The sequence below is a fragment of the Oncorhynchus tshawytscha genome, linkage group LG11, assembly GCF_018296145.1.
Source record: "Oncorhynchus tshawytscha isolate Ot180627B linkage group LG11, Otsh_v2.0, whole genome shotgun sequence".
Classification (NCBI taxonomy): domain Eukaryota; kingdom Metazoa; phylum Chordata; class Actinopteri; order Salmoniformes; family Salmonidae; genus Oncorhynchus; species Oncorhynchus tshawytscha.
This window is the reverse complement of record NC_056439.1, coordinates 12,184,561-12,209,238: the sequence shown is the minus strand read 5'-3', so window position 1 is coordinate 12,209,238 and position 24,678 is coordinate 12,184,561. Positions and strand designations below refer to the sequence as shown.

Genomic DNA, 24,678 nt, shown 5'->3' with positions numbered 1-24,678 from the left:
ATAGAGTTTGATTTTTACGTTTTAGTATCTAATAGACTGCATGGGCGCATCAAATATTTACTAGAAAATACAGTAACACGTTGTGCGTAAGTAAATCGCTGTGCGTAATTTATTGTAATTTGGCACAAGAGAGATCCTGTTCACGCGCATTCCATGAGGGTCGTTAAATCCACATAGTCATTCGTCTCTCTCTCTCTCTCTCTCTCTCTCTCTCTCTCTCTTTCACTCACTCACTCACTCACTCGCTCTCTCTCTCTCAACCGCGCAATTGATTGTGCACCGCTACGTTATCAAAGAGAGTAGCATCAAGTAGATTAGCATGTAGACCTAAAATCGCACTCTGTGACGAAGGTTTAACCCCAGCCTTTGCCAATGTAGCTGACATGTCATCCGAAATGTCACTCGAGCGTTAAACAGACAACTGTCGTCGAGTGAAGCGGTGAAGAACAACAACTCCATGTGCTGATTACGGACGTCGGAATATACAACAGAGAGTGCACTGGGGATTTCGAGGGCGACTAGACTGACCCCCTCTCACTCTCCCTCCCTCATTCCAGTCTCTCCCTCGCGCAAAGTTTTCCGTCCTGTGACAGAATAACATCGCTAACAAAGCGCATTTCTGGCAGTAAGAAACCGCACAAATGGAAGCAGTTGAGAAAACTCTCACTTACCGAGACGACACCGGACCTTATAGAAAGCTGCTCCCTGGAAATGAAGACAAAAACCAGTGCAACACTAAGGCAAAAAGTGACGAATCCAATTATGTTGATTTGGATGATTTACTTGATATGAATTCAGAGTGCACAAAAACTGTTAAAGTGACTTTCACCGGTGACGGTAACCAGCTTGCAGTTTTCAAATGCAACAGTGATACGTCCGGAGAGAGGAGCCCCGGGGTTCGCGAGATTGATGACAATGTGGATCAAATCTATGAGGAAACATCGAAGGACAGGTGGGCAGATAGGCCTGTCTCGGAAGATTCCCCCATGGACACTTATTTGACAGAATTTAACAGCAATGTGGACTTGGGGAATGACAATACGACAGAACCCCAGAGCGAAATTGTGCCTCGTGATTATAATGTCCCTAGCGAGTGTGAGGAGTTACAATACACAGACATGTATTTGAACAGTAAAACCGAATCCGACGACGGTGAGAGCGTAGTATTGTCAGACCATTGTGCGCCTGATACGGTGATAGACGAATCGCACTACATTACAACGCACGAAATCCAACTGACAGAGCTTGACCATGATGTCGATTATGATTTTGGACGGGGAAACTGTTGGGATATTGAGGACGATAATCTGGTTTATTCATTTGTGGATTATGCCTCTTTTGAAAGCGATGAAACAACGGAGGAAACTTTGATAGGCCTAGTGGATGGTAGGAGCCAGGCGAAAGTAAAAAGCAGCAAGGCGCAATGTAATGTGCACCAACGTGTTTCTGGTTGTGCAGTTGTCAGCACTGAGAGTGAGTTTTGTGACTCTGACAAATGCCCCAGCTCAGATGAAAGCATTTGTAAAAAACAAAACAGTAGTGGGAATTCGGCGGGGAAAATTCACCTGTCAATCAAGACGTCATCAAGAGCAATAAACGACTCTAACAATATCATTGAGAATGAAAACATTTGTTATAATACCAAGCACATGGGAAACAGGAGTCACTTCTTTTTTACAAGCACTGACGCCAGAGCTGAAGCCTTGTGCGATAGATCCCAATACTTTATCCCAGCCCCGGGACGTCAACACTTTGCAACTAAATTAAGAGGGAAAGATGTTAACGAATATTCCAGCGGAGCTTCAAGTTCGATTAGTGAACTGGACGACGCTGATAAAGAAGTGCGTAATTTAACCGCCAAATCATTTAGGAGTTTAGCATGTCCCTATTTCGATGCTATAAATTTGAGCACTTCAAGTGAGTCTTCAATGTCAGAAAATGGGCTTGGTTTAAACAAGTGGTCAGCTTTCGTTGACCTTAAATATGGTAATATGTCACATGCAGAGCAAAATCTAATCGCCCATAAGAGTGCAACTGCAACTTTTGAAATGAGCAAGAACGCAGACTATAAGAGTATACATGGTATTGCCATAAGCAATAAGAAAGTACCCCAAACCAAGATGTTTTCTTTGAATACAAAAATATCTAGTCCACAACATGCATCTTCCTCTACCCAAAACGTAGAGTTTACAGGCCCATTTGAACCAGGCAGTGAGGTTATCACTTTGACAAAGACATTGAATTTTCGCTGTAATGTTGAAGCGGGGTCACCTGAACCCGGGAAGTCTCCCAAATATTCAGAAAATGTGTCAGGAGCACGTTCCATAGAGGAAGTTACCGGCACCTTGCCAGCCAAGCCAGGATATGAAGTGAGCTACCAACACAGTGACGCGGGTGATAGCATGGAAGGCACACAAAAGAATGCAAGTTTGGCATCAAGTCTCTTAAAAAATGTCATTTCCAAAAAAATGCAATTTGAACAGGAGCGTAAGATGGAGAGGGGGGAGATACGGGACAAGCATCCCACGCACTCCCCATGCTTTCAATGCAAGGATCAAGATGGGATAAGGGAGAGGGATACAGAGAGAGGCGTGCATAGTCAATCCACAAAATCGGGTTCGGGATACACAAGCAATTCTTCGGATGAACAAGGTGGATGGGCGACAGTAGACGCACAGGGCGACAGTAGACCTAATTCTTGTGACCCCAAGGAAGAGCGTACAAGAACATTAGCAAGCTTTCAGCCCAAAAATGAGGCACGATTAGACTCGCAAAGGGATGCATGCGAGCCCACAAGAGGATCCCTGAGCCATAGCCAAAACAGCGCATTCAAATCATGGAGGGATGGTGAGCCAGAGCCCCAAGATGAACATGAAATTCACTCCATAACAGATAATACGGAGGAAAGGGAGTTAGACACCAGGTCTGTAAGTAGCAAGCTAACTAAATTGTCACACTTGTTTGTTCCAAATTCCCATCGTCTCCCTAAAGATACGGAATTGAAAGAACAGGTGTCAGACAGTACTTTCCTCGGTGAGCAAAAAGAGCAACAGGGGGACCGAGAGAGAAAGTTTAGACCTGACAACAATGCAGGAATCGTGAAAGGGTCAAAGGCACCCGAGATAAAAATACGCCTGAGGAGCGTAAAAGAAAACAAATGCAATCCGCTAAATATTGACAACTTGTTAACCCCTAATATAAGTTATCCAATAAAGTCAGCAGGTGACTCCAAATGTCAGGTGCTGCCAGCGTCAGACAGAGTGCCACACTTTACGGTTAGGGATATAAGAGACAATAAGTGCAAGTTTCAGACGCCAATTCATCAGGTAAGAGACGTACGTAAATTGGTCAAGAGTTCATATCGTTTAGTCTCAGTGGATAACAGCGAGAGTAAAGGCGCAGTCGCCCCTGCAACTGCCTCATTACGCGAAGATAATAAAGCTTCTAAGAAACTACCCGGTAAAAAATCACCTCCCTCTTCAATTGTAATAAAATGTCAGTCTGTAAATACAAATAGCAGTACTAAACAAGGTGTGCTTGTAACCGAGGCTCCAAAGCAGAGACAAATTGAGAACGATAGGTCATCCCCCAAACCATCTCCAGACTGTGCCAAAAATGAACCCACGTCGCTGCACAGGGCGACGGGCAGACCTCCAATTGGCTTCGCTAAACACCCCAACACAGATCAGTCCGAGGCTAAACAGAAGCAGGAAAAAATGGTTGAGGCAGGTGAACGCAAACCGGAGTCGAAAATACCAAAACAGGTGGCGTTAGAGAAACTAAAGGCGGCCGTTAAAACAATGGAACAGCTTTATGTTTTTGACAGAAATGAATGGAAGCGCAAGAGCCAGGCTCCCTGGCCTATTACAGACAGTCATGTTCTGTCACTCATTGCTAAAGAGGAGCATGGTGGCCCGGAGGAGCTAGGTTCAGCAGGTGACAGAGAGAGGCTTATTACAGAGACAAACACAGACAGGTTGCCAGAAACATGCAACATTCAAGAAGAGAAAGGTTGTCTAAGAATAATCCATGTCCCATTCACAAAGAACACCTTTAAAACCCAGTCACAACAAAGTAAAATGTTTAGCAACAAAAGTGTGTTTCATTTGGGGAACAGCATTAAGACAGCTGTCAGTAGCAGCAGCTTTGCTAGTAGGAATGGGCCACAACCCTGTTCTCCATCACATGCAACCTCTATGGTGAAAAGCATTAGCACTAAGACCCCGAAAGCTCCACTCTCATTGAAAATATGCCCCCCAAAACGAGCGCTGGTGGACAGGGGAAGGTTCAAAAGCAGCTCCACCACAGAGACAACACCACAGCCCATCAAATCTGGCAACCCAGACTCTGAAAACTACTTAACAATACCTGTAGAAGGCCGGTGTGTCGGTCAAGTGAAACTGCCCATTCAAGAGCAGATATTCCCAAGTAGCCCTGCTGCCTGTCAACCTGGCATCACCGACACCAAGAGATCCGAGCATAATTCTATCCAGTCTCTCAAACGGTCCCCTGTTGTCATGGAGAAGCGGCCCTCGGATACCCCCACCATCCCCACTACCGCCACCATCTACCACCACTCTCTACCAGTGGTCAAGCAAGGAGCCCCCCAGCCGCAGGTGTTCTGCTTCTCCCCGTCCATTGCCCCCTTGCCCACAACCCATTCGGGGGGAGACCCCTTCCAGCCTACCCAGAGGAAGATGCTCTTTGATCCCACCACCGGACAGTACTACCTGGTGGACACTCCGAGTGAGCCAGTCACCCGGCGTCTCTTCGACCCTGAGACGGGCCAGTATGTGGACGTGCCCATGCCTATGCCTATGCCACAGCTGCAGCCAGTGACCCCCATGTCGGTGTCCCCCCTGGCGCTGAACACGGGAGGGGTGTACTCACCCAACTACATGATCTACCCGGGGTTCCTCTCACCCATGCTTCCTGCACAGACGGTGATGACACCCCAGGTCGCATCCTATGTGGCATCCCAATTGGAGGACGAGAGCGGGAATACTGCTCACAGGAAATACACCCTGGTGCGTGGGGGGGGGCAGGAGGGTAACATGACGGGGGCAGAGAGCCCCTACTACAGTGCTACTGGAGGGTCAGTGCCAGCATCAGTGCCCGTCACCTTGGGCCACCACGTCACCACCCGGGGGAGTGCGGCCTTGTCAGAAGGGAAACCACCGGTCATCAGCATCACGTCCCAGCAACGCCCGAGAATCATTGCACCACCCTCCTTTGATGGGACGACCATGAGCTTTGTGGTGGAGCATCGGTAACCACCAAGGGAATATACACAGTGAGTCACCTTGAGTGTTTCCTTCTCACGCATGCTTGTACCATATCTAAGCTGTACAGTCTGTGGCTGGAATACAACCTTAAATTACTTGTATAAATATTGACAACATGCAAAGACCCCAATCTGTAATGGAATACCACCAATCATGTTTACATAGTGTCTTTGTTTACAATCTACAGCCCCTTTAAAATCCACTTTTTGACAGCATATACAGCACGTGAGTATTCTCTCTGTATGGCCCTGATTCCGACTTAGGAAATTAAGCCTTTCTTACGCATGCCTTTCCTACGTACTTCTCAGTAGTTGGTATTCAGATTTACCTTATCGTAACATGCTTTGCAGGTGTGGTTCCCTTGCGCATGCTGAATAAATGTAATTCAACTGCTGAAAACCCTCCGACTTGCTGGCCAACAGATTTTCTCTTGGAGTTTTCATTCAGTAGGGCTTTCAGGTCATTTATCTTAAGCTGTCCCTTTAAATACGGTGTTCCTTGTAGTTCGAATTTTGTCGACACTCAATAGAATATCTAGAGATTACGGGTTCAGAATATGAGGGATCAATGAAAGAACACCATCTAAGTAGGCTATGTGAATTTAGTCTCAGTTTCAGCACCAATTGGTAGATTTAAAAAAGACTCTGATCTTTAGATTATTTAGATTTAGGAAAGTATTTATGAATCATAAAAGGCTTGGAGATTCTTTACTCACGAAATAAAGAAAACAATGGTTTGATTAAAGATGCTCTGCCATTTCCCAACTTCTCAGAGCATTTCTCAGAGCATTGCGTATTATTCTGTATGTAAATCCGAGACACTCCATTCAGTAGGATATGTTAAGTTTGGTATGGTTGCGTAAGATACATGGTTAGTTTAGGCGAAAACTAAAGTAGGGTTGTTGGTTGGGGTGGATGGGTGGGCGTATAACTCGAATGTTTAGCAACCCAAAGGACAACTTTAGAATTTTAAACTACTTACTACTTTTTAGCTACCTTGCAACTACTTAGCATGTTAGCTAACACTTCCCCTAACCCTAATCGTAACCCTTTTATCTAACCCTTCACCTAACCCCTAACATTTTTAACTAAACCTATCGTTCGTTGTGCAAAGTCATAACATATTGTACGTTTTGCAATTCGTAACATATAATACAAATTGTAATTTGCAACATATCATATGGAATGGGTGATGGACATCCACAAATGAATGCATACCATATGAAACATTACATATCATACATATCATATGAAATGCTCTGAGACCAAGTTGCATTACCTGGTTGTTAAAGTTCTAATAGTTCGGCTAATTTAAGTTGATGTGACATAGTGTAGAGAATCATTGTACCATTTAAACCACTTTAAAATATATTTTCCATAACCAAAAAGATTGTATTTTCAGCTCTTTGAAACGGGTGTACAAAACTGAAAGAAAAAGACACAAAAACAAAACTTATAAACTGTAAGCATAAGAAATAGCACACATAGAACATATGTACCACTTCTTAGACTTGCTTTCAATGAGAATGACAGATCAATAACACACCTGTTTATGTGAATTTGGTCAGGTTGCCCAAAAAGTTACATATTGCAGCTTTAATTCTAAAAAATTGCCACATTCAGTTTTTCAACCCATGATAATGTTGAAATATTAGTGTACATAGAATTATAATAGGGAGAATAGTGTACAATAGTAGGCTATTGCCTGCAGTAACCATGGAACTGTGCAATGACACGTCCAAGTTGTAACGAGTGCGCTGAGAGTCGGGAAGCAAGTTCAGTGAGTGTTTTAATAAAATAAACGGAAAACAATACAAAACAAGAAACACACAGCACACAGAGATGAAACAGAAACAATAACGCCTGGGAAAGGAACCAAAGGGAGTGACATATATAGGGAATGTAATCAGGGACGTGATGGAGTCCAGGTGAGTCTGATGACGCGGAGGTGCGCGTAACGATGGTGACAGGTGTGCGCCATAAGGAGCAGCCTGGTGACCTAGAGGCCGGAGAGGGAGCACACGTGACACAAGTATTGCGCAATGCGTCGAGTTCAAACTGTTACGGCTTGGTCTGTGCTCCATACCATAGTATTTTAATTAGCCTACATGTATTTTTTTTTAACATTATGAACTGTGACTAATGATCCTCAGCAACAACCACCCCGCCATGGCGAATGAAGATAAACGAAACAATGTAATTAAATGGAATGATAACGTAGGCTTTACCAACTGAAGGGAACTAACAGTAAATTGGCAGTTGAATATGTGTGGTTATTAGGCCTACTGATGGTTGATACTGACAGTGGCTAAATATTTAACATGATAGAAATAGGAAACAGAGACAGTCAAGGTAGCCTATAATTTAGACATTCAAGAGTGCCCATCCCTGAAAGTTAAAAGGCTGTAAAATTTCAATTCTGCATAATGGCCCAGCATTTCATAAACCTTTCTGTGAGAAAGTTGATATGTTTATATGATTCAGTTTGCTTCCTTATGACTGGTGTCACATTTGTCTCCAACGATTATAAGTTAAAATAGATCTAAAACAAGTGTAATTTATATTTACAATTCCCTTATTCAAATGGATTACTTATTTACCAAGCTATATCAAGTTGTAAATTACAGTGCATGGAGAATGCTGTTATTTCTATTGGAAAAAAATCTAGCAGATGCTATTTACACTTGGAACCATCAGATTCGCTCGACCTTATTCATGATTTCCGTGCGCGTAAAGGTGGTGTAATTATGAGAGAATTAAGTCAAGGTCAAAATACGATGTATCTGTAGACACAGCTCCGCCACACCTCCATTTCTTAGATCTCCACCCCGAACGAATATCAGGGGAATAGCATTCTATATTCTCATGCTTAAATTCAAGTTCAGAATATGCATAGAGAGAAAAGTGCATAAAAACGGAATTACGGTACATTTATGCGCACTTAACTCGGGTCGGAATCAGGCCCTATGAGATGTGTCTTTTTTTTAAATCCACCACCTGAGAAATAATGGTTAAGATTTGGTTTGAGATTTGTGTTGTGAAATTAAGAAAATTCATAAGCTTTTAATATGAGCCAATTTACAATTACCACCAAGTGGATTAAAGAGATTGAACGAAATATTAAGCACTTACACATTTGTAACATATTGTACGAATTGAAATTCGTAACATATACAAATTGCAGGGGGTATTTTTTAGTTTTAAATTGTAATTTAAAAATGTTGTAAGTGGGTTTGCGACAATTTTCATAAAGTATTTCATAAAGAATTTAATTAATGCTCCATTATTGCATTAGTATTAAAAGTGCCACGTCCCCCCTCACCCCCTCCCATCTACTTGAAAATGTAAGATGAATGAGGAATGTTAGATTAGGAATTAGTATAATGAATGATGAGACCAGATTGACTTGGTACAAGGAGCATCCTGTTCCCTTGTGATGAATGACGATCTTATGAACCTTTTTTACACTTTTCTTATGATATAAGTCCCCTGAATTGTATTTATATTTTACGTTGCTGTCTCCAATCAGGCCTTTCAAGTTATCGAGTTTGTTTATTGAAATAAGACACAGACAGGTGAGGAAATGTCAATTGTTTTGGATATATTTTACCTTAGGATCGCTGGAGACAAATGTGTAACCAGCCATATGGTAGCTAACTGAAGCATATCAACATTTCAACTTTTCCACAGTGAAGTTTATGAAATGCTGGGTTTATTACTGGCAAGGATGACATTTGGAGACCTAAACTATAGGCTTCTGTATCCACGCGCATATTATATTAAAGGGGCAAACCTACCTAGTTGATTTATGATTTCTAGTATGTTTTAATTATATCCCTGGGCTTTTTACTGTATTTTTAAAAAACGGTATCAGGCTAAACAATTAGCCATTTTCGGTAGCCACCATCAGTTATACCCACATACGGTATATTTATAACTGTCACTTGAGTGCTAATTTCCCTACATTTTGCATAATTCCATTACATACTTAGTTTACTTTTCTTTCCTCTGTCACATTTGTGTGGTTGTTCCTGAGGATCACCGGCAATAGTGGCTCATGTTAGTCTAATGTATTACAAGTTGTGCAGTCATTTATTACTTGTAGCTCACATATGTAGCAGTTTAAACTTGTAGCCAGCCTGCGCACAGTTCATGACGACTGGACCGTTGTCATCACAGTTCCATGATTAGTGGGTATTATTAGGGTATTATTAGTGCATAAAGGCTTTCCAAACCTGTTTTTTATTATTATTCATGAATATTTTCCTAACGCTAAATATATAATATACAATATCAGAGTATTTTTTAAATCTACCAATTGGTGCAGAAAAATAGACGAATATGCATGTATTTAGGCCTACATGGCTTTCTTTCATTGATTTTATTTATTATTTATTTAACCTTTATTTAACTAGGCAAGTCAGTTAAGAACAAATTCTTATTTACAATGACGGCCTACCCCGGCCAAACCCGGACGACGCTGCGTCACCCTATGGGACTCCCTTTCACGGCCAGTTGTGATACAAATCATATTTGATTGGTCACATAGACATGGTTAGCAGATGTTATTAATGCGAGTGTAGCGAAATGCTTGTGCTTCTAGTTCCTACAGTGCAGTACTATCTAACAAGTAATCTAACAATTCCCCAAGAACTACCTAATACACACATATCTAAAGAGGTGAATGAGAATATGTACATATAAATATATGGATGAGCGAGATGGCCGAGCGGCATAGGCACGGTGCAGTAGATGGTATAAAATACAGTATATACATGTGATATGAGTAATATAAGATATGTAAAACATATTAAAGTTACATTATTTAAAGTGTCCAGTGATTGGGTCTCAATGTAAGCAGCAGCCTCTCTGAGTTAGTGATTGCTGTTTAGCAGTCTGATGGCCTTGAAATAGAAGCTGTTTTTCAGTCTCTCTGTCCCAGCTTCGATGGACCTGTACTGACCTCACCTTCTGGATGATAGCGGTGTGAACAGGCAGTGGCTCAGGTGGTTGTTGTCTTTGATGATCTTTTTGGCCTTCCTGTGACATCGGATGCTGTATGTGTCCTGGAGGGCAGGTAGTTTGCCCCCGGTGATGCGTTGTGCAGACTTCACTACCCTCTGGAGAGCCTTACGGTTGTGGGCGGAGCAGTTGCCGTACCAGGCTGTGATACAGCCTGACAGGATGCTCTCGATTGTGCATCTGTAAAAGTTTGTCAGGGTTTTGGGTGACAAGTCAGATTTCTTCAGGCTCCTGAGGTTGAAGAGGCGCTGTTGCGCCTTCCTCACCACACTGTCTGTGTGGGTGGACCATTTCAGTACATCTGTGATGTGTATGTCCAGGAACTTAAAACTTTCCAAATTTTCCACTACTGTCCCTTCAATGTGAATAGGGGAGTGCTCCCTCTGCTGTTTCCTGAAGTCCACGATCATCTCCTTTGTTTTGTTGACGTTGAGTGAGAGGTTGTTTTCCTGACACCCCACTCCGAATGCCCTCACCTCCTCCCTGTAGGCTGTCTCGTTGTTGTTGGTGATCAAGCCCACTACTGTTGTGTCGTCTGGAAAATTGATGATTGAGTTGGAGGTGTGCATGGCCACGCAGTCGTGGGTGAACAGGGAGTACAGGAGAGGGCTGAGCACACACTCTTGTGGGGACCCAATGTTGAGGGTCAGCGAAGTGGAAATGTTATTTTCTACCTTCATCACCTGGGGGCGGCCCGTCAGAAAGTCCAGGACCCAGTTGCACAGGGCGGGGTTGAGACCCAGGGCCTCCAGCTTGATGATGAGCTTGGATATGGTACTATGATGTTGAATGCTGAGCTGTAGTCAATGAACAGCATTACACAGGTATTAGTTTTTGTCCAGATGGGATAAGGCATTGTGCAGTGTGATGGCGATTGCGTCATCTGTGGACCTGTTGGGGCGGTATGCAAACTGAAGTGGGTCTAGGGTGGCGGTGATATGATCCTTGCCTAGTGCCTTAGACTGCTGCACCACTTGGGATCTCTAATATTCTGAACCGTTTTCTCCATATATTGTAGTATCGTCCGCGGAGAAAATTCTAATTAAAGGCACACCTAATTTAAAGGGATGGCTTTAGATAAATGTACTGAAAACCCTATAGGTTCAAAACGTTGGTTGAAAATACACTTGCACTTACGAGCTTAGATGGTTCTCGAATTAATCAGGTCTCTGCATATAAATACTTAGGGATATGGTTGGATGATAAACTGTCTTTTAAAATGCATGTTGATGAACTTTGTAAACGGCTAAAAATCAAACTAGAATTCCTCTATAGAAACAGGACATGTTTGTCCTCTACAAATAGAAGACAAATTGTGCAAGCTACTTTTATGTCTGTTATAGATTATGGGGATATTATTTAGATGCATGATATGGCATCAACACTTAAATCGCTGGATGCTGCTTATCATTGCGCACTTAGGTTTATTACGGGTGCTAGCTACAGAACTCACCACTGTGTTTTATATCAAAATGTGGGTTGGACTTCGCTGTCCGTGAGACGAGAACAACATGCTCTCGTGTTTGTCTATAAAGCACTTCTGAATAAACTACCTTCTTATTTATCATCACTCATCAATATTAGAATTAGAATTCCTAAAACCAGGTCTCAAGCATGGATTACACTTGAGGCCCATGCGATTTCCACAGAGTTGGTTATGGCTGCCTTTTCCTGTTACGCTCCTTGCCTATGGAATAGCTTGCAGACTAAACTTAAACTTGAGAATCTTGTCCCCCTTGCCCATTTTAAATATTTATTGGAGGATTGTTATTGTGGTATTGCTTGTAACTGTTTCGTGTAATGCAAGTTCTTGTGCTGTTAGGGTAATAACTTTTGTGTTATCTGTGATCGTTTTGTTTGTGTTGTTTAGTTTCTTAATCATTGTACCTAAACTGTATGTGTAAACATGTATACGCAGGGCCCAGCTGTAAAAGAGACCTTGGTCTCAGTCTGTGTTCCTTGGTCTCAGTCTGTGTTGAAATAAAGGTATAATAATAATACTGAATGAATCCTCCACGAGAAAATCTGTTGACCAGAAAGTGGGACGGTTTTCAGCAGTTGAATTACATTTATTCAGCAAGCGCAGGGGAACCACGCATGCAAAGCCTGTTACTCACCTACATAGGGTAAGTCTGAATACCAACTACTAAGAAGTACGTAGGAATGGTGTGCGTAGGGAAGGTGTACATTTCCTACAGTAAGTCTAAATCAAGCCCCAAATGAGTTATCTGGTATTATAGTTTATCAGTGCTTCTAAGTAATCAGTCACAGACTGTACTTTATGGTAGTATTTCCAGTAGTTTCCTAGTGTTTACTAGAAGATTATGTGGTAACAATACTTTCTGGTACTTTAAATAATTATACACAATTGGAAGGCCTACTTGATGTTGCTTGTTTTAGTGAATTCTAAAGAAAGAAAAATTGTATTTCTGTGTGATGTTTTCAGTTTGCCCTATACTTTCGAAGTAACGTATTCAGAAAGAATCTCAGAGTAGGAGTGCTGATGTACAATCAGTTTCTAATTTAGATCAAAATGTTTAAAAATTACATTGACTGGGAGGACCTGATCCTAGATCAGCCCTCCTACTCTGAGACACATTGTGAATAAAGGCCAATGTCTGTACCGTTAGATACAGTGCCTTACTACTGTCTCGTTGATGGTAGGTAATGAGTGATAACAGAGATTCCTAAAGGGATAGTTCACCCAAATTACAAAATGACATATTGGTTTCCTTACCATGTAAGCAGTCTATGGACAAGGCATGACCACCATGCTTTGGTTTTGTTTTTACCATGTAAGCAGTCTATGGACAAGGTATGACCACCATGCTTTGGTTTTGTTTTTACCATGTAAGCAGTCTATGGACAAGGTATGACCACCATGCTTTGGTTTTGTTTACCTGATCACTGTTTCAAATGCTAACTTTTTTGCATTTGTGGCCCAAATCCAAAGCAAGTCAATAATATCATATTATCATTTTCGCTCTTCATATCCAATCAAGTATAAAAAAATTTTTTTGGGTGGAACTCAATTAAGTTACATATAGTTTCAACTGTTTCAACAGAAACTGAACTGATAAATAATCATACAGGATTGCACATTGTATGTCCAGTGGTGGCCCGAAATGATTGACACTCTTGATAAATATGAGCAAAATTGACTGTATAAAATAAATAATTAAATTATGGTATACTCCAAAAAATTGTACAATTATATTATTTTATACTAATACAATTTCTCAGAGAACAAGATTTTGTTTAACACGTAATACTTTTTATCTCAAAAAGGTAGGGGTAAAAATGATTGACACCCCTGTTTTCAATACCTTTCAATACCTCACCTTGTGAGGTTAATGACACTGAGCCTTTTTCTATTGGGATGTATCAAACTGCCGCACGCAACATATACCCATGTTTTCATTGATAAATCAGAGCCATATTAAATTTTGCGCACGCAAGGTCCAAGTACACCAAGACAGTCGTGAAGAGGGCACGACAAAACCTATTCCCCCTCAGGAGACTGAAAAGATTTGGCATGAGTCCTCAGATCCTCAAAGGTTCTACAGCTGCACCATCGAGAGCATCCTGGTTGCATCACTGCCTGGTATGGCAACTGCTCAACCTCTGCTCAACCTCCGACCGCAAGGCACTACAGAGGGTAGTGCGTACTGCCCAGTACATCACTGGGTCCAAGCTTCCTGCCATCCAGGACCTCTATACCATGCGGTGTCAGAGGAAGGCCCTAAAAATTGTCAGACTCCAGCCACCCTAGTCATAGACTGTTCTCTCTGCTACCGCACGGCAAGCGGTATCGGAGTGCCAAGTCTAGGTCCAAGAGGCTTCTAAACAGCTTCTACCCCCAAGATTCCTGAACATCTAATCAAATGGCTACCCAGACTATTTGCATTGCCCCACCCCCTCTTTTACGCCGCTGCTACTCTCTGTTATTACCTATGCATTGTCACTTTAATAACTCTACCTACATGTACATATTACCCCCATTACCTCGACTAACCGGTGCCCCCACACATTGACTCTGTACCGGTACCCCTTGTATATAGTCTCGCTATTGTTATTTTACTGCTGCTCTTTAATTTCTTGTTCCTTTTATTTCTTATTCTTATTCATATTTGTAAACTGCATTGTTGGTTATGGGCTTGTAAGTAAGAATTTCACTGTAAGGACTGTTGTATTCAGCGCATGTGACTAATACAATTTGATACAATTTGATTTGATTTAATTTGAATTTGAGTATTTTTTTGTGAGCACACACCTTTGATAAATGAGGCCCCAGGTGTTAACATTTGTTTGATGACATGGAAATAAATATCTTTGGCCATGCATCCCAGTGATGGGTTTGGCATCAAAATGAGAATGCATGAGCAGAAAAGAACCCATTCCTACTGTAAAATATGGTGGTGGTTCTTTGATGTTATGGGGCTTTTTTGCTTCCACTAGTTCTGGGGCACTTGTTAAGGTCAATGGCATCATGCACTTTACCCAGTACCAGGACACTTTAGCCAAAAACCTGGCTGAAACTTGGCCGCAAGTGGATCTTCCAGCAATACAATAACCCTATGCCACAGGAAGTACAGTAGGGGTGCTGAGGGTACTGCAGCACCCCCCAATCTTTAAAAAAAAGTTATATATTTTTTAATACAAGAAAAAAAATCTCACACTAGTCCTGTATTAGCGGACCGATATAGCCGTCTGTAGTTCTGGCTAAAACACATTTTCAGTGCGGTTATCCTGAAAAGGTATTGAAAACAGGGGTGTCAATCATTTTGACCCCTACCTTTTTGAGAAAAAAATGACTTGTTAAACAATCTCTTTCTCTGAGCAATTGTATTCGTATAAAATAATATAATTTCCCAAATATTTTAAGCATACTTCATAGCTCAGTATCTGAATAGTATTTATTTAATAATAAGTATATGAATAGCCAGATTGCTAAATAGTCAATGAATGGTACCCAAACTATCTCCACTGACTCTATCTTGCACTGACCCTACGTACACTCACTATTTTGACACTCCCACTTAAAGCCAACACACATTCAAATAGACTACGCACACACACATAACACAACACATACACACGTACATACACATTGCACACACACTTTTAAAGTCATCATTTGCTGCTGCTACTCTGTTCTTTATTTTACTCTTATTATTATCTATCCTGAGTCGCTTTACCCTGCCTTCATGTACGTATTTACCTCAAATACCTCGTACCTCTGCACATTGATCTGGTACTGGTACTCCCTGTTTTTAGCTCCAAGTATTTTACTGTTATTCCTAGTGTTTGAATTAAAATACTATTTGAATAATTAAAAAAAAAACTGTGCGTCATTGAGAAGGACTCGTAAGAAAGCTTCTTCTTTTTTTAACCTTTAACTAGGCAAGTCCGTTAAGAACAAATTCTTATTTTCAATGACGGCCTAGGAACAGTGGGTTAACTGCCTTGTTCAGGGGCAGAATGACAGATTTGTACCTTTTCAGCTCGGGGATTCGATCTTGCGATCTTGAAATTGAAATCTTGAAATTGCGATCTTGCAATTTAACGGTAAATTCTACACCAGTTGTATTTGGCACAAATAACATTTCGTTTGAATTATTTATTTTATAAAGTCATCTTTATCAATTGTGTCAATCATTTTGGAACACACTGTATGTCCACATACAATCCACTAATGAAAGTCACAGTTCACTCCAATGTTTGTCGAAAGTGGTCTTATGTTATTTACAGAATCCAGCCACATGCCTTGCCCAAATGAACTGTATAACATCAGAGTTCTATAATTGCCATGGCGCCTAGTGGCAGCCTAGGCAAAGAGCTCATGTAAATTTTGTACATATTTAATTGTTTTTATGTAAATACTTTTTACAAACTTCATTTTTCAACAGCTAAAAGCATGCAGATCAAGTATTGATATCAAGAATCGGAATCCTGCCTGTATCTTGATGAAAATCAGCAAGGCCAATAAGCTAGCTAATGCTAGCTCGCAGGTGTATGTTCCATTACAACACCTTTGGGTTGTTTTTCAACAATGGTGACCCAAGAGGAGGCTATGCATGCAGAGTTGACAGGGGGCCAGCTTTTTCATTGCTTAGGGGGTACTTCTGAAGTAAGGAGTGGGCTGTACTCTGTGAGGAGCTCATCACAGAGTCCCAGTAAAGAAGAGCTGCAAAAAGGCTGAGACGCCCTGCCACCAACTCCGGTCCCCACCTCCGCTGACTATCAGATCATCGGATCCTTCCAGAACATCAGATCCTCTCATGACTGTGGCTGTCCATCATCTGAAGGCTTCAAGAAGCACTCAAACAGACTTGATCTAGCTACTGTTTTATATTTATTTTTAAATTGCTCGTTTATTTTGCTTAACAAGCGTTTTGAGATTCTGTCTGTAATGAAAAGAGTGAGATTATTTTCATTTGTCAAACAGCAGCCAAGCATCAATCATGTCACCAGATTTGTTTTTACATTTTATTTTATTTCACCATTATTTAACCAGGTAGGCCAGTTGAGAACAAGTTCTCATTTACAACTCCGACCTGGCCAAGATAAAGCAAAGCATTGCGACAAAAACAACAACACAGAGTTACACATAAACAAATGTACAGTCAATAACACAATAGAAAAATATATGTACAGTGTGTGCAAATGTAGAAGATTAGGGAGGTAAGGCAATAAATAGGCCATAGAGGCGAAATAATTACAATTGAGCATTAACACTGGAGTGATAGATGTGCAGATGATGATGTGCAAGTAGAGATACAAAAGAGCAAGAAGATAAATAACAATATGGGGATGAGGTAGTTGGGTGTGCTATTTACAGATTGGCTGTGTACAGGTACAGAGATCGGTAAGCTGCTCTGACAGCAGATGCTTAAAGGTAGAGAGGGAGATATAAGTCTCCAGCTTCAGTGATTTTTGCAATTCGTTCTAGTCATTGGCAGCAGAGAACTGGTCGAATAAGTTCCTCGATATTTATTGGAAAGGAGCATCAAGATCATCACCTTGCACTTTCACCACCCTGTGAAGTTCATCATCATTTATTTCATCTGTAGCCTAATAAACATTCCCCGAGTCGTAGTCGGAGGACCACACAACATGTCATCGCGTGACTCCAAGTTTACTGCGATATGATGGTTATTATATCAATATTTGCACATAAGAGCGTTTTCATAATTAATTTTAGAGACACAAAAAGATCCCACCTTGTCTAGCGTATTTTGTTTTGTCGACATTTGGAAAGTTTATGACAAATTTGCTGTTTCCATCAGGCCTGTCATACATTTTTGTTTATCCGGCATGTACTTTACGTGCATAAAAAGGTTGGATTGGAAACCTGGTTATTGTGACAAAATACAGCTTAAATGTTGAAAATGTATTTCACACAATTTTATCACTTACATCTACATTTAACTTAATGACATTTTCGTGGGGGAAATATACTCAAGTTTGGGTTCCTCAATACAAATGTATCATATATGTGAAGGGAGATTTCCACTGGCACTGTCCTTTGTGTATTGACGTTTGTGGATATATTGAAACTCAAAATCAATTCCTCAACCCTACGCACCCTCCCCTACCCCTTCTGTCCTCATCCTCTCTTTCACACACACACACACACACACACACACACACACACACACACACACACACACACACACACACACACACACACACACACACACACACACACACACACACACACACAGACACACACACACACGCGTGTCGGTGTACTGGGATACATGTCAGCTGGGTCAATGGCTAGGGAGTCAGATGGGGTTGAGTGGTAGCATTGGGCACGGCTGGGATAGCGACGGGAGAGAAAAGGTCAGGCAATGTAAAGTATTTGTTGTGCTGATGCAGGAGGGGGACAGCTGCTGGGAGAGATCAGATGCTGGAGGGGGCGGGGGGGGGTAGATTGGTGAGCGAGGCTGCAGCAGGTTCAACTTTTTATAGGTCGCCCCTCTCTCCTAAAAGTGGAGGAGGTGGAGCGGTGCTGACCTCCAGCTCTTACGTAAAGGGGTTACATACTTTTACTACGTTTCACTCTGTCTTTTAAGGGTCCCACTTTTCATTACGTTGCTCTTATTCCTGTATAATAACACCACACTGAACCTCACACCCAATATTTTGACCATGTCCACTTTCGCAATGATGGTGCTGTGAATTAAAGGTTAACACTTTATATGAAATGTTAGACCTATTTAATAACGATGTAATTACTCAAGTAATAACGTTGTGTTATCTTATATTATAACTTAATATAGTAGTTGCTTTGTAATTGCATGGTCATGAAGTTAAATGGATATTGATAATGAATGACAAAAGTTGCTGAACTTGCTATCAGAAGGCAACTACTAAATAACTTTCATATGGGTGGGTGGGTCTAATCGGATTGGTTAAAACCACATTCCAGCCAGTGTCTATTCCACAAGTTACCACCAGCTAAATCTATGACGTTAAAATGCCTTTGTTTAACCTTTATTTAACTAGGCAAGTCAGTTAAGAACAAACTTGTATAAAACTTGCTGTCTGTCTCTCTGACATTTGCAACATTATATCAAAATTCAAATTCGATCTCCAGCTGTCCCATAGTAATAAACTTGTCGGGAGTCGTGACGAGACAGACAGGCAGGCAGCTTTTCTCAGCCAGTCGAAATCATGAATCAGTATCATTTTTATGGATATTTTTTATGAACAGTCAATAGAAAACAGGTCAAACGAAATGAAGTGTAGCTAGTTTGCAGTCTTTTCAGCGAACCGAAGTGATTGTGCTTGCTGTGTTGTTGGCTAGCTCCTCTGAACAGTGTCCTGACGAGAGAGCATTTTGTTCTATGACAGGTGAAATCGTGCATCATTAGCTCATTGTTATGGATGTATCCAAACAAATGTCACTAGAAAACAGCTTAAACAAATGCAAATGCAGCTACCTTGTTGTTATTCTGGCCACACTGTTTGACATGGCTGCAAGTCAGCTGTAGTTGCCTAGCTAGCAAGCAAGGAATAAGAACGTTGCCAGCCAGTATGGCAATAGAACTTTTAGAACGAACGACTGGGTCACGTCTATAGTTACAGAACAAAAAGACCTAATGACTGGGTCGTGTCTCCGGCAACCGAACTGATAGAAAAATGACCAGCCCGCTTGGGAATCAACCCTAGATATGTGTCGGCACAATATCTTGTGGAAGGATGAAATAGTATGAATTAAATTAATCAAAATAACTTTTAAAATGAAAATATGTAAATAAATGTTTTGAATATGTTGGTAACCTGTTGTTTAAAAGTGATAATTCCCACAAAGACTTTGTCTCGGGCCTAACAACACCCGTGCCAATATATCCTCCAAACACTGGCTTCGAGGGCATTATCACTTAAATAACAGCATGCTAGTACGATGTTATTGCTGTAGCATGATGTACTACAGCAGTGGATCCCAACCTTTTTCGGTTACTGTACCACCAACTTAATTTTGCTCTGCCGGGAGTACCCTAGAAGTACCCCTCTTGTGCATTTTACCAGTAGGCCTATGGTCTCCTGAGGCTTCTCAAGTACCCCCTGTGGTTAGGCCAAATGCCCCCAGGGGTCCTAGTACCCCTGGTTGGGAACCACTGTACTACAGCATGCTCTGTGTTACATATCCAGTTTTATCTTCATAAAGGGCATCCCTAAAGCTAACATAGTGGTGTCCTGTCTCTTTATCAATACAATTAAATAATGAACCTTGTCCAAGCCAGAAAAGCCCATAGGACAGGAGCCTATCTCCTGTTCTGTAGCGTGAGGTAGCTGGGTGTACACCTGGACAGGATGCCAGTATATCACCGGGCCTCACCCCCAATCCATCTACTTAATGCCGAGTGCCAAGCATCAGGTCCCAGTCTTTGCTATGACTCACCGGGATTGAACCCCCAACCTTCCAATGTCAGGGAAGACACTCTAAACACAAGGCCACTGAATTAGCCTCTGAAAACAATTTATTGAGTAATTAGTATCACACAGGTATAATAGTTAATGTGAGTGTTTCATTTACTGCACCATTGTTGCAAAAGTGGATGTGGTCAAAATATTGGGTGTGAGGTTCACCAAGAAAATAAAAACAAACTCAAGCCTTTTCAAATGAACCCTTATCATGATTAAGTTTTATTGCATGTGTCCTGACCACCATCCTTTGTTGTTTTTCTACACAGAAGTGCTTCTTGAGGAGCCTGGCCTGTGATAAGTAGATGTTTCATGGTAATCTTCTCACACCCTTCTTCGCACCCAGTCCACCAAATTCCACCTGAACCCACAATGTTTCCAAGCCCAACCACCTGCCACCATCACCGCCCCATCCAACCCTATCCTGCCGGTGGTCTTTGCATCACGTCTGTATCTGTAAAGCTATGCTTCATGCCTACTACTTGTTTGTACGGTAGCTAATTGCTTTGTAAAAGTGCTTTCAGATCTGTATTTAGATTACAGAACATTCCTTTTGTTCAAAAGCAATTGGATTCAGGCACTGCAATATTGTGATTCAAAAGGAAATAATGTAGACTGTTTTCCAATTAAGATTCTATAAAAGTTACACACGTGCGTGTGTGCGTGCGCGAGTGTGATTGTCCTCAACAAAAATATTTAATCTAGTAGACGTACAATAGACCCTATTACACCATACATTGGAAAACATTTGCATTTGCAGGGGGGTTAATTCTAATTCAATGCATCATATAGATTGAAAATCCAATCCAGGAATTATTTTTAATGAGGGAGTTTTTTATTCTCTAAACTGAGGCGTTTCCTTTTTCTCTTGGCTCTTTGGTGACCTGGAGAAGTAGTAACAAGATCACACTTCTAGCTGCACCCTTTGTTTCCTCCTTTTGCAGCTAATAGCCACACAGTTATTGGATTGTATGATTTGATGTGCTTTTATATGACATTCGTATGGCACTCTCCTTGTATGCAAATACTACGATGATAGACTTAAGAGAAACACACTAAGTGTGTTGCTGAGAAAAAGCTGGAGCCCTGGGACCTGCCACATATTTATTGGTTGTTTAGAGTCAGAGGTTGGCTATATAGTATATTTGGGGCAAATGTTTCCCAAGTAGCTTTACTGTAGGCTTAGGGGAGCCAGCTATAGTTGAGACATTTTATGGGATAACCTCCTCTATAGGTTTTGGCTAACTTTTACACTCACGTGTAAAAGAACAATGACATGGGTTAGGGTTAGTGTGTGTATGTACTGTATGTGTTTAGTAATTGTGAGGTATTATGCATTATGTGAACAGACAACAGGCTAGCGTGTTACAGAAGAACTCAGATAAATTAGAAATGCATCAGTCGATCATTCATTCATACATAAGCCTTTTTTATTTAAGATTTCACAATGTTTTGGGTGGTTACCTACTTGTAAACAGGAACAGGAACAGGAACGGGAAAGGAATTGTCTTTCCCTTTGATCCTTTTCTTAAATGGCAATTGTTTAAAAAATAGTGGATACTGCTAATTCATGCCCATTCTGAATACCAATTGTAAAATATGCTTATATTCATATTCAATCAGGACCAGGGTTGGGGTGAATTCAAATCATTTCAGGTTATGATTTGAAATCAAATTAATTCATTGAAAATTGCTCATTATTAAAACAAATTGGTATGTGGACTTTTACATTTATTAATACAATTTCAGCTCACACGCAGGGATGAATGAGCTAACATGAAATTGACTCCAAATTTAAAAAATATACTAATCTCTTTCTTTTTCTTTTGAACAATTTTGCAGTGCAACAATAGACACTCACGCTTAGAGCAATGGTGCTTTCTTCAGTTTTTATTTGATTTTTTAAGTTCCATGTTTGAATATGCATATTGTAGGTTGCTGTTTTTCTTGTTTTACACATTAGAAAATGCATTAAAGGTATTTTCAGCTGCTGGTCAGTCTTTGAACCTGAAAAATATATTTGAGTTTTCTGTCTGTGACAACGTACTGTATAAAAAAAGAGTTGATTCCGCTGTGGAAGAAAGTAATAGTCACAGTACAACCCACTGGGCCATGGATCTTATAACATTTAAAAAATGTTCCCCTGTTACAAAAGGATGGATTAAATTGACTAACGGTATTTCACCTTTATCATGCAAACATTTGGATTCAAACGTCAAACATGATAACTTTAAAAATGTCAAACCAGAGAAGACAATTTATTTGTATTTTTATTTTACATATCATTTCTTGTGTTGTTGGTTTTTATGAAATGGTTCATATACTGTGGTATGTAAACTGAATTTCCTTCTTAAGGGTGTGTAATTGCTGTTGGGCACATTAGTGCACATGGCAGGCTAGATAAATGATTTTATTTACCAACCAAAAGCAGTGCATACTGTAACAGTTGAAGATTGGTTGATGATGTTTCTTGTCCTTCAAAAGGAAATTTGTTACGCATTAATCCTGATGAATTATTGAATAGTAGAATGAAGTCTAATTGAATCCTGACACAAAGTAGCACATTCTACTGAACAGTACATTCACACTACTTACAGTGCCTTCAGAAAGAATTGACTTTTCCAAAATGTTTGTTGTGTTACAGCCTGCATTTAAAATAGATTAATTAGAGGTTTTGTGTCACACACAATAGCCCATAATGTCAAAGTGGAATTATGTTTTTAGAAATGTTATTTTTTAAATGTTATTATTGTCAATTACATGGCTCACTCTGTGTGCAATAATAGTGTTTAACATGATTTTTTGAATGACTACATCCTCTCTGTACCCCACACATACACATCTGTAAGGTCCCTCAGTCGAGCAGTGAATTTCAAACACAGACCATGGAGTTTTTTCAATGCCTCTCAAAGAAGGGCACCTATTGGTAGATGGGTAAAAAAAAAGCAGACATTGAATATCCCTTTGAGCATGGTGAAGTTATTAATTACACTTTGGATGATGTATCAATACACTAAGTCACTACAAAGATACAGGCGTTCTTCCTTCGTAACTATGTTACGTCTAAGGAAGGAAACCGCTCAGGGATTTCACCATGAGGCCAATGGTGACTTTAAAACAGTTACAGAGTTGAATGGCTGTGATAGGAGAAAACTTAGGACAGATAAACAACATTGTAGTTACTCCACAATACTAACCTAATTGACAAGAGTGAAAATAAGGAAGCCAGTACAAAATACAACTTTTCCAACAAGATACTAAAGTAATACTGCAAAAAATGTGCAAAGCAATGCCCTTTTTGTCCTGAATACAAAGTGTTATGTTTGGGGCAAATCCAAGACATCACATTACTAAGCACCACTTTCCATATTTTCAAGCATAGTGGTGGCTGCATCATGTTATGGGCATGCTTGTAATTGTTAAGGACTGGGGAGTTTTTTAGGATAAAAAAGAAACGGAACTGAGCTAAGCACAGGCTTAGCTCAATTTTCTCAAAAGTGGGGTTACAAGTTTTTCAACTTTCAAAGCAGAATTACTTTTCCATTTGTTCCTCAACTGCCGTGTATAATATACAGTTTTTCTAGCTGTGAGTCTAGGGAGTCAACGTTTATCTAATGTAAAAAAATATATACTAAAACAATGTTACAAAAGACCAAATCGAGGCGGTCAGTCACAAATATACTTTCTTTACATGAGGCTCAGATCTCACTGTCCCCCTCCTAGAGGTTCAATCTGCTTTCCACCAGACACTGGCAGATGAATTCACCTTTCAGCAGGACAATAACATAAAACATAAAGCCATATCTACACTGGAGTTGCTTACCAATAAGACAGTGAATGTTCCCGAGTGGCCGAGTTACATTTTGACTTAAATCTACTTGAAAATCTATGGCAAAGTCCTCAAAATGGTTGTCTAGCAATGCTTAACAACCAATTTGACAGAGCTTGAATAATTTTTGTAAGAATAATGGGAAAATGTTGCACAATCCAGATGTGGAAAGCTCTTAGAGACTTAAATAGAAAGACTCACAGCTGTAATGGCCGCCAAAAGGGTTTCTACAAAGTATTTACTCAGGGGTGTGAATACTTATGCGAATGAGACATTTCTGTATTTAATTTTCAATAAGTTAGCAAACATTTCAAAAACATGTTTTCACTTTGTCATTATGTGGTATCGTGTGTAGATGGGTGAGAATTTTTTATTTATTGAATACATTTTGAATTCCGGCTGTTAAGGCACTGTGTAAATATGTGTATTTCATTTTGAAATGTTAGATGTTCTTGTCTAGCTGACTACAACAGAAATATGTGTAACAGTGTCATTAACATGTCATTACCTGTAAGTCTGTTCATTGTATTTCCATTTCTGAAAAATGACAACCTGTCAGTAGCTCAACTTAGCGGATGTTAGAATTTCAGAACTTACTGAGTTATAA

The 24,678-nt window shown here is 40.5% G+C and overlaps 1 protein-coding gene across 2 annotated transcripts; it reads left to right on the top strand.

The window, feature by feature from the left end:
- Positions 1 to 239: 239 nt before the first annotated feature.
- LOC112261436 (uncharacterized protein C4orf54-like) lies at positions 240 to 22,997 on the top strand. 2 transcript variants are annotated; one of them, XM_024436755.2, is made up of 2 exons: positions 240 to 5,293; positions 20,512 to 22,997. In XM_024436755.2, the coding sequence occupies exon 1, from the start codon at positions 642 to 644 to the stop codon at positions 5,271 to 5,273; it is 4,632 nt and encodes a 1,543-aa protein (XP_024292523.1). In that variant the 5' UTR covers positions 240 to 641; the 3' UTR covers positions 5,274 to 5,293; positions 20,512 to 22,997. The 2 variants fall into 2 exon arrangements, with proteins under 2 accessions (XP_024292523.1, XP_024292524.1); XM_024436756.2 differs by lacking the exon at positions 20,512 to 22,997 and adding an exon at positions 5,473 to 5,510.
- Positions 22,998 to 24,678: the final 1,681 nt, after the last annotated feature.